This window comes from Hemitrygon akajei, chromosome 10, assembly GCF_048418815.1.
Source record: "Hemitrygon akajei chromosome 10, sHemAka1.3, whole genome shotgun sequence".
In the NCBI taxonomy this organism is placed as follows: Eukaryota; Metazoa; Chordata; class Chondrichthyes; order Myliobatiformes; family Dasyatidae; genus Hemitrygon; species Hemitrygon akajei.
The window spans coordinates 81,402,826-81,414,186 of NC_133133.1; the positions used below are offsets into that span (position 1 = coordinate 81,402,826).

The 11,361-nt window shown below is 43.8% G+C and overlaps 1 protein-coding gene across 4 annotated transcripts in view; it reads left to right on the forward strand.

Moving 5' to 3' along the window:
• LOC140734508 (diacylglycerol kinase delta-like) overlaps positions 1-10,737 on the forward strand; it is a 170,566-nt gene extending 159,829 nt beyond the window's left edge. For 2 of the 4 annotated variants that reach the window (XM_073058573.1, XM_073058575.1), the window contains exons 25-28: positions 588-677; positions 1,044-1,163; positions 4,859-4,961; positions 6,931-10,737. In XM_073058573.1, coding sequence (XP_072914674.1) covers positions 588-677; positions 1,044-1,163; positions 4,859-4,961; positions 6,931-6,974 — 357 coding nt within the window. In that variant the 3' untranslated portion in view covers positions 6,975-10,737. Of the gene's footprint in view, positions 1-587; positions 694-1,043; positions 1,164-4,858; positions 4,962-6,475; positions 6,551-6,930 lie in introns of those variants that run through there. The other 2 variants (XM_073058574.1, XR_012100551.1) reach the window with 2 other exon arrangements.
• The last annotated feature ends 624 nt before the right edge of the window (positions 10,738-11,361 follow it).

Consider the following 11,361-nt stretch of genomic DNA (forward strand, 5'->3'; position numbering starts at 1 on the left):
ATCTCTCTCTCTCCAACCAAAGGCTGCAGCCTGAATGAACTGAGTGACTTTTATATTTCCATCGGACAATACATTATCCTCTAGACAACGATAGAGCTTATTTTTAATTGATTATTATTATACCCGCACTTTTAGATTTAGTATTGATGACATATATTATCTGTATGTTTGCATTGATATTATTTTTGTGTATTTTACTAATAAATACTGTTAAAAATCGTATCATCAGACTTCAACGGACCTCTCTATCTTTGCTGGTAAGTGACCCAGTTATGGGGTTCGTAACACTTGCCAGATTGCCATTGGGACCATGAGTAACAGTCTTATGTTTTGTGGACTCATTAGTAGAGGCATTATTTTTTCTTCAGCTCATCTATTGATTTTCATAAATCTCCCTATTGGTTCCCTGGTTCTCAAAGGCACAGAGTCCATTCCTATACTTTCCAAACCAAATACTTCAAATAGCGGCACCGAGAGTCAGATGTTGAAGGCCATTTCCGGAATGTTTAATAATGATGAAGTATTAAGATCCTTCTTTACTGGGGGCAGCTTGTTTATTGACCCATGTACCCTTGTGTTTCTTTTAGGCTATCAGCAGGAGTGTGGTAGTAGATGTTTTCAATAATGTTAAGACCCTTCGCACAGAGACCAAGTCACTCCTTGATGGGAAATTACTGGTATGTAATTGGACAGGTGAGATTAACCGATTCCTCCTCTTGTACAGACGTCACTGATTCCAATGCAGGGCATTTATTTAACATCTTGTTATTAAAACTTGCTTTGCGCAAACCTACTCCTGCACCTCCCAGATTATATTATAATGTCATGCTTTCAAAGTTACTCACTTTGAGAGTGTGTTCATCCTTTCCTTCTTTTCTCTTACTACTTTGTAAACTTTTATTTAACTTTCCTTCACTTTGTGGGATGTCTTGTTTTGGTGTTATTGCATGTCCTGCTGTGGTAATTCAAGGCCATTGAAATAATATTTTGAAGACATTTTCTATACCAGAAACTAATTAGTTCAATATTGTGCATTTATCAAGGAGTTGGAAACTCCCTATGAGGAGGAATTGTTGGCTGCACTGAACACTGTTGAGAGTGAACTCCAGAAACTGTCCGAGCTCCACTGGCTTTGCCAAGCCACTCAGGCCACCGATGAGGAGGTGAGTTAGTATTTTCTGCTCAGGTCTACCAAGGATGCAACCTAAGCAATCTTCCATAAAAGGCAATGTGAGCTGAGGGATTTCAATAGTAATTATTGTCAGTTTACAATTTACTGCTGTCTGTGTTTTTAGACAGTGGCCAGTTCCTAATGTCTTCATGCAGGGTATGGACCTTTCACAATCTATCCGTTTACATCATATTATCCATTCAGACAGCCCTTGCTGGTTTCTGATCAGCTTTAGCACATAGTAATAACATCACGAACCTACTTTCTGGCTCTCCAGTAACATGTCTGACAGAAAATGTGAAAGAAGCTTGACCCAAAAGTAGAGCAGCAGAGACAGTTCAGCAGTGAACGGTAGATTTAATAATAGACTGCAAAATAACAAGCCACAAAACAACAGAGAACAGATACTAAACACCATTGCACTGTAGCTATTTAAGGGAATGCAGTTGGGGCCATTCAACGACATGGCGCATTTTCTCTGGGTCCATTGTTATGCCTGGGGTGAAAGGACGTAACCCAGGAAATGAGTTGGGTGTGGAACTGGCACTTTTGTAATGCTGTACAGTCGGTTTTCGAGGAGCTGCTGAAGAACTGAATGGACGTGACAGACGTGGTCTTGGGGGTTCTTGCAGAAGATGATGATGTCGTTGAGGTAGACTAGCATGTGCTGTACCTGTATCCAATGTCTCAGAGGATCTTGTGAATGTAGGATTGGAAAACGGCTGGACCATTGTAAAGTCTGGAAGGCATCACCAAGTATTCGTAGAGACAAGTTGGTGCTATGAATGCTGCCTTCCACCCATTCCCCTGTTGAATGCCTGTTAGGCTGTACACACTCCATAGATCCAGTTTGGTGAAGGTCTGGTTGAGTCCACAGTTGTCGATGCAGGGATGGAGGCCCTCACCTTTCTTTTTGACAAAGAAAACTCCTGCACCGGCTGGAGACTGGGATGGTAAAATGAAACTGTGCTGTAGTACTTTGGTGATTCAATCATTCACGGCTTAGGTCTCAGCAGGAGAGAGAGGGAACAGTTAACCTTGGGAAGGGGTGGTGCCTGGGAGGAGGTAGATCACACAGTCGTAGTATGTTGGCTTTGCTTTTACTGATGGCGATAGCTAAGCTGAGGTATTCCTGTGGGAATTTGATTAGGTTGCGGTTTACCACTGTATCCACGGATTTATGGGGTCAAGTGAACTGAGGTTGCAAAGGTGATCCCCAATTCAGCTGTGAATCAGATGACCAGGTGAAGTGTGATTCATGAATGGACAGCTGGGATAACCCAAGATGAGAGGAGTCTTGGTTGAGTCAATAAGGGTGAATTGGATAGACTAGCATGCTCTCCAATATTCATGTGCACAGGCTGTGTTATGCACTGACCATCCCAGACCCCAAGGGACATCTGTCAATGGCTGTGGTGCAGAAGGGATGAGAGAAGGGCTTGGTAGGAAGTCCAAGCTGCACACACAGTGTCCAGTCCAGAATGTTGCTTGCTGAGCTGGAATCCACCAGAGCCTCCTGTGCGTGAGAACCTTCAGGGTGTGGAGAAGGACAGGGAGAATGAGTCAGGCTATGGTGCTGGAATGAGGGTCCAGGAGAAGCTTACCAGAGAGAAGGCCCCTTGTCTCTGCTTGGTGGAGCCATTTCCTGGATGGAGCTGACGTTTGATGTGTAGGTGATCGACCGCTCTGCAGCAAGCACACAAGTTGTTCCTCCACTGATGCTCACTCTCCTGGGGGTGGGTTAAAGGAGCTCTCTGTAACTGCATGGGTTCTGGACACATCACTGATGAGGTTCTGCAGCAAAGGAATGGAACTGGGGTTCTGGCTGGTGATCTGGAGGGGCATTGCATAAGTCACTTGTCATGTGAAGGGCGGAGTGGCGAGGCTTTTGAGATCAGTGGGAATCTCCCAAGTGAACAGCTCGTCATTCAAGTGCTCCGAAAGGCCGTGATAGTAATAGAACAGCAACACATCTGTATTCCCGTCACTCTCTGCCACAAGGGTCCTAAATACCATGGTATAATCCAGCGCTGAGCGTGAGCCTTGACAAAGTATCCAACCTACTTCCAGGTGGTCAAAAACCTGGTACATCTCTGCAGTGAATTTCTCATAATTATTGCAAATGGTCGTTTTATAGTGCCAGTTAGCAGCAGCCCAGGTCTGAGCTCGGACAGTCAAGAGTGAAATGATGCAGGCAATCTTGGCTCAGTCTGCAGAGCACAGAGGTGGCTGGAATGCCAAGTGTAAAATGCACTGGTACAGGAAGTTGCAACATCAGGCTGGAGAACCCATCGCAGTTCAGCAGCTCCAAGCGAGGAGGATGACTGGTGCCCGGATGCTGTTATGAGATGGAGAGCTGGTTGCGAGGGTGAGCAAATGGTTGGTAGTTTCCTGCTGTTTCTGGACTGTGGAGTCATGTTGGCAGACAATTTCTTTTAGGTGAGCAAACTCTGCTGGGTCAATCACTGATTCACTCATTCCTGTCAGGAAATGTAGAGGAGGCTTGACTCAAGAGCAGAGCAGTGGGGCGAGATTCAGCGATGAATGGTAACTTTAATAATAGACTGCAAAACTGTAAGCCACGAGGAGCCACAAAACATGAGAGGGCAGATACTAAGCACTACAAGCAACCAGGTAACTGAAGGCTAGGAACAACTAGTTGAGGCTGGCTGGTTTGATGAGTGAACAAGGACTGGATGAGAACCAGGGTTAAATAGGCTGCAGGTGATATCTCTGGAACAAGCAGCAGGTAACCCTTATTAACTGGGTGGAGACTAGGAGGAACCTGCCTGTGCAGGCCTGACACAATTTGTTTACAATTCCATTGTAAACAATCCCATTATATGCTTCTTTCTCTGTGTAGTAGAGGCAAGCTAGGAAACAACCTGTGAGGGGTAATATTCTAGGGAATGAAAAATCCTGGATCTAGTCCTTTAGCTTTTTAAACACATACTAGCCCCAAGTACAACATTTAACTCACATTTACAACCACTGCTGATTATAGTGTTGGGGGATAATCAGAGACCCCAGAAACTGGGAGATGGAGAAAGATTCAGTTGCCTGGAGATCACCTTCCACCATCTTTTCACTGGACAAGAACATTATGAACATTGCTGACCAACCAGAAATGCCTCTTAATAAGTTTAGCCAGACTTCAGAACCATTCCTCAAAGGGACCATTTTCTCTCAAACCAAATGGAATTCACTACACTAGGAGTCAAATTACTGAACCAAATTATGATTCCTCTGGACAAAAAGAAACCTATCTAACTCAGGGTTTATTCAACAAAAGAACATGAGATAAAAACAGGACAGAATTCAATTAGACAGCCAAGAGGGCTGTATGAGGTCCTCAGTACCACTGCAGCAGGGCCTTATAGTCAATCCTCCTGGGTGCGTTCTGTGGTAAATTATTGCACTAATTGGCTTCAGTTGATCTTAACACAGACACCTAGTAGTCTCATTTCCCGGCACTTTGCATGGAATGCCTGCAAGATGACTGAATGTGAGCAAGTGCAGCCGGTGTCTGGATGATGTCCTGCCAAGGATTGACAGTGGGCAGACTAATGGGCTGGACAAAAGGCTGGTGGATCACAGGAAATGAGCATGAGGTCCAACAGAAGTTTGCACAATACATGGAACTGCGGTTCTCTCAGTAATTGTGATTAATTGTCTGTGTCTCCTTAGGAAATTTCCAAGGGGAAGAACAAGGGCAGCATGAAGAACAAGATCAAGAATATATCAAAGAAAGAGAAACTCCAGAAGCAGAAGTCAAATAGTTCCCTGATGGGTGAGTCAATGCACTTTCACCCCATATTATAAGCCCTACTGAAGTAATTTGGAGCAACACCCACCTCTTACTAAAGTCTTTTCAGCTTCTCTCTGTGTTCATTGGTCCTGGTAATGTTTGAAATTCTTGGAGAAGCCAGGCAAATCTTGCCCCAATTATTCACCCAAGTTCGCCAAGAATTGGAGAATTGATATTTCAGTCTAGACATTGGGTGCAACCACCTCAAACATTGGTCTGAACAGCCTGGAATTGCTACAGTATCTACCAAGTGAAGATTGTTGATCCACACTTTGTAGATGAAGTGGAATAACACTAAAGGTATTGTTATCTCATCCCTCTGGCAACTCCCTTGTTGAGAAAGATAACAAGGAAATGAAAAGAAATGTCACTGGATTGGAAGGTGCAGCAGATTCCCTGCATTCTCCCTCTGTTTCTTCCCTACCTCACTTTTTTTTAATATATATTTTTAATCTAGTCAATATATGGATATACTTACTGTAATTCATTTTTACTTAGTTATTTAAATTTTCTAAAATCATTCATTCATGTGGGCATGTGGCGGGACAATCAGAGAGGTACTTGAGTGAGAATAGGTCACAATGGAATAAGTGCGGGGCGGGGTATGGTGGTGATGGGATTAAAGCAGGGTTCCCAACTTTTTTATGCCATGGACCAATAGTATTAAGCAAGGGGTCCATGGGTTCCTGGTTGAGAACCCCTGAATTAAAGGGATTTTTCTGAGAGCTGGTATAGACTCAGTGTGTCCTTGAATGTTGTTATGAAGTACAAAATAAGAAAAGAGAAAATACATGAAACAGAGGAAAGAGCCAGATAATTGTAGAAAAATTCTGTGCTCAAATAAAGAAACATGGAGCAGGGAGGGGAGAATCTACTTGTTATGCATGTGCCAGTTTATTGTGAATGAACAGATGGCAAGGACTGGGCCAGCACTCACCCCCAGCTTGTAGAAATGGAGATCCCATCAATAAAGCACTTGGATGATGGGCAGGCACTTGTCAGAGTGAGCAGGTGCTACATTGTTCCGGCCTCACTACAATGGACACTTGCTCAGCAGCTGTGGACAGTGATGGATATTATCTCAACAGCTGTGGGCTTTGCGATAATGCCCGGCCAGCTGTGGACTGTGATGTCATTATTGCATCAGCTGTGGTGTGTGATGGTGCTGTGCCATCAGCTTGGGCTTTGTTGAGCAAACTGTGGGCCATGGCTAATATTCCTTATCAGCTGGCCAGATGAGTGCCGTTGTGATGCGGAGCTCTGAACTTTTCTCTGCTGGAGGCGTGCTGACTGCAAAGGTGGACTTGTTCACACCAAGGCATCGCAGAGACATTATAACATGTCTTGAGATCCAGACCATTGAGATGTTATGGATGGAAACATAGAAGGAGCTATTAAACATTCTTTTTAGGAGCCCCTGTGACCATGCTGTGGTTCCTTGGATTTCACTCCAATATCTGTCATGCTCACAGTGTAATAATTGTCTTCATGAGCAGATTCACTAGCATGGTGTTTGAAGGATTAGCAAGGATGAACCATCGAACCTGGGGCTGTGTTGTGGCATCTTGCAGGTTGATAAATTTTTTTTCTCACCAACTTTGTGTTTTTCCATTATATAAGGTCTCTTGTGATTAACACTACTGACTGGAGTGGCGCTGACTCAAATGCTAACTGATTTAGTCCCTCTGATCTGCACTGTCTCTCAGGCACAGCACTGCCAAACTACAGCTCAATCCCACTTGCTTCACAACCTAAGTTCTATCCCTTATCCACTAGCTTATCTCTGCTTGTAGAGAGAGTCTGTGAGTCTGCTGTCATGGTGATAACACCTTGCAATTCTGTTGGACTATGCCAGAAAATGACATGCCCCCACACCAAGTCATTAATGCTTCTGTCTTATTTAGTGAAAGGAACAAGGACCTAACTATTAAACTGTTTTCTTTTCTTTAAGGATCTACAGATAACCAAGGTGGATCACAAGAGGTGTATTATTAGGGCTATCAGTTTGAAAATAGTCAAACTCCCTGGCCTGTGACACCCAGGCAAGATGGAAGGAGAGGGCCTGTTGACAATGCTCAGCATGGACTCTCCGTGACTCTCCGTGAGCTGCCAAGAGGACATCACTGACACCGAGTGTCTCTAATGTAAAGCAGAATGAATGTAACTCTTGCCCTTGTATCTCTCATCAAACCTCCAGCACTGCACGGCCAGACGCATCTCGCAACCTCCACCACCCTTAGGCATGACCTCAGGGATCGCCATGGTTACTGACTGGGTACAATACTGTAGGACCTACTCCTCTGAGGGGCCACACATCAAGATTGTGTTAGTAAATGAACAAGTGAACCCAACATTTGGGTGGTCACCTGGAGAATCAGCTCTCATTTGGTCGTCCTGCTCCTGATGAGTTCTGACCAGGAGCACTGGCTTCCCACGTGTGAGGGTGTGGTTTAGCCAACAGCTCACATGTTCTCATCCAGCAAAATATTGGCTCTGTGTTCTCTCAGTGAGCTCTTCTTGAGGATTATTGGGGAGCAATCAGTAAACATGGATCTTAGGTCAGTACAATACAAACTGCAAACTCCATGTCTATAATGTGGAAAAAGAGATCACTATGATCATGTAATCAATTGGTACTGCCAACACTCCAAGCTTTTTCCCACACCTCCCAGACCCTGGGAGTATTTGATGGGCTGTGTAAAGGGAGCTTTACTCATAGTCTAATCCATGATGTGCCTGTTTGAGCATGTGGTGATGGTGATGAAGAGCTTTTGTTTGTATCTAAACCTTGCTGCCCTGCTCTGGGAGTGTGTGATGGTCTCTACCATTTTGAACTTTGATCAAGGGATATTAAAGGTTGTAGAGTCCTCCAGGATGTTCCTCACACCATCACAGTTCACAATTCTTGCTGCAGCCCCACGTGTGCCAAGGGCTGATGTATGGGAGGGGAGTGACGGGAAAATGCACATGACAGCACAGGTTAACGGCATTGTCAGCATTAGCAGAGGTGAAGGAGGAGCTGAAGACACAGCCCCCATTTAAGGTATGTTAAACATAATAGGTTTCTTTATTTTTCTCTGATTGGTGAAGAAAATACCAGCATAGTGTAGATCCCGTTCAGCCAAGCCACAGTCAGTAGTACAATCACCCACAAGAATGTTTTATGTAGTAGTTTACAATGAATAATAGTCTCTGTCTTTGTCTCTACTGTCCCCATTCTGAGAAATGCTGGACAGAGGGAAATTTACTCAGTATGCATCCCTGTTTTCTCTACCTGGAATATGCGATGGGAAAGTATAGAGGGAAAGTTATACAGTATTTAACCTGTGCTAGTCCTGTGATGGAAACATTTGATAGGACAGTGAAATAGGAACTCTACTCTGCCTGTCTGAATGTGTGGCAAGGCAGTGCAGAGAGCTCTATTCTTTACCTTCATAACATCCTTTACTTAGGTTGTGTAATGGGCCAGATTAATAGGAGCTTTCTATAGTTTCTAGGCCAGGCCATCTCTGTCCTGGAAATGTGCAACCAAACAGTGTAAAGGGACCTTTAATCTTATGTTACATGAGCTAATTGTGCAATGACTGTGCATTAGATTATAGTGCGTAGGGAGTTTTACCCACTGTCTAACCTGTGCTGTCCCTGCTCAAATCATGGCATTGCAGACTTCATTCCAATGCAGAATGCCTCCCATGTGGAATAGCTGCTGCGCTGGGCTGAGTTAGAGAGAGTCATAGAACAATAGATTACTGCATAGAAACAGGCTATTTGGCCCATCTAGTTCATACTGAACTGCTATCCTGCCCAGTCCCATCAACCTGCACCTGAACCAGAGCCCTCTATATCCCTCCCACCCATATTTAGAATTCTCTTAAATGTTGTATTGAATTTATAACCCCACTCACATCACCCTCTGAGTGAAGAACATCCCTCTCGGGTTCCCTTTCACCCTTAACCTATGACCTCTAGTTCTAGTCTCAACCAGCTTCAGTGGAAAAAGCTTGCTATCCTATCTATACCCCTGATAATATTGTATACCTCTGTCACATCTCCCTTCATTCTGTTACTGTCCAGGGTATAAAGTCCTAACCTACTCAGCCTTTCCCGACAACTCAGGTACTCAAGTATCTTTTCTTAGATCAATGACCAGAACTGTACATATTACACTAAATCTGGCCTCACCAATGTCTTATACAACTTCAACATAATTTCCCACCTCCTGTACTCAATACTTTGACTTAAGGCCAAAATGCCAAAAGCTCTGTTTAGGATCCTAACTATCAGTGATACTTATCTAGCAGTTCTGGCGAAATGGTACTGGTTTTGCCATTAGTGCTCCATATTCAACAGGAATATCTGGTTAGTGAATCACCCATTAAGAAGTAAAGTGCTCCTGTCCCAGAAACAATGTTGCTCATCCTGGTATCTATAGAGATTCTATTATCCTTTGGTCTTGGCATGGAGCTTCTGAAATTACGAGGGTGAAAGGGTGATGTGCAGTTGCTTCCAGGGTTGTCTAGCTCTGTTCTAAGAGTTGGCAAAAGCATTTCTGACCCACAGCTTGCAAGTCCTCTTCAGTATCACATGGAGCTGTAGGCACATGGGCAGCCCTGGACTCCACCATTACTGAGACTGCCACAAATGAGCTAGTGGGTTAATATTCAGTGGGGGAGGATTGCTGTTGTTGATGCCAATGCACTCCCAAGTGTAGTGATTGATAGGACCAGACCTTAACTTGTCAGGTGGTTGGGGAACATACAAAAATGTTCAGGGTGGTAGAGTTTCCCTACTTCAGATAACATACCTCAACTGTCAAACCCATACTTCACTGATCTCAGCCTGGAGAATGGAGGGGAGGGAGAGTTGCCTCTGCTCAAATCAGCTTCATTGTATTGCTCACAACACCTGAAATGCATTTCATTGGCTTTAACTTGTTTTGCATATCCTGAGATCACAGAAGGTGTAAAACTAAGGTCAGTGTTTTCTCTAAGGTATCCACCCCCCTGACATAGACGGAGAGATAAACCACTAACCTCCATTTCCCCCATATACAGGGAGAGTAAGCCAAGTCCAACCCCTTTACCCACCATCCACTTGTAGACAAGGAGAGAAAAATAAATCTCCTCTCACATCCCATGTAGACAGGGAGAGTAATACAACTCCAGGCCCTTCATTTGTCCTCTCACAAAGACAGGGAGAGATAGGTCACTCCCCTCTCACTTCCCCATTTGGACTCAGGGAGCAGGTTAAATTCCTCTCCATGTAGAGGGGGAAGTAGAAACCATTCTCCTACTTCTGACCCAGATGGGAAGGGAGAGGGATGTACTGCAGAATAATTGCACTCCATCACGGACGGAAGAGTAATGTCATGTAATTCCAGACTCCTCAATGCAACATAACTTGTAGACAGGGAGTGTGACAGAACTCCAAGCCCATCACACTTCCTCCCATGTAGATAGGGGGAATAACGTAACTCTAGACCACTCACACTCCCTCCCCAAGTAGAAAGCAGAGTAATATATTACAGACTCCTTTAGTGCAGGGTTTCTCATGCAGTGAGCAGCTGTGCTTTGCAAACACTGACTGTCCACCTCTATGTTTACATCTTTATGTAGCAATGTGTGTGTATAAAATGTGAATTCAGATGTATTTATTGTCTGATGCATAAGAGATGACTTATAAAGAGATTTATTTGTTTTGCACACAGCGCGCAAGGTTAAATGTACTTTGTGGTAATAAATCAAACTTCCAAAACATTTATCAATATGCAGTGTGTTTCATTCGCTCTTTTCTGAAGTTATCTGAGGAGGCTTTTAGGGTTCAGGCAAAACCAGAAGAAGGGCTGTGTTGGTAGTGTTAACTGGGGGGCAGCAAGGGCTGAGTTACCTGAAAAGAGGCTGTAGGGAGTGAAGTCACCTAATGACTTTAAGGGGTGGGATACATTGGAGAAATTACACTAGAGAACAAGGACTTTGCTTCCTGGTATCTTTCGACGGTATCTTATGGATTTTGGCTGCTGATCATGAAAATCAGCATGAAATTTCCCTATCACACACCATTTTTTAGATCACTTATATTTGTTATTTCAATTCATAATTTAAGTCAGAAGAAATGATGCCAAGATTAAAGAAGGCATTTCTGTTGATTCACAAATCAAACAGGTAAACCATGATAGGCAATTTGAAGAACTTCCAGTGGGACTGGAGAAACTTGCATGCAAGGCATTCAAGGACGTTATTGAAAATTTTCTTGGCAACTATAGAGCACCAAACTACTGTATGTAGAGCCAGTTGATAACATGTTTCAAGCATACAAAACCATGAAGTGCAACATGTCACTAGAGTCATTTTTTTTTGCATTTGCATACAAACTTCTTCTCCGA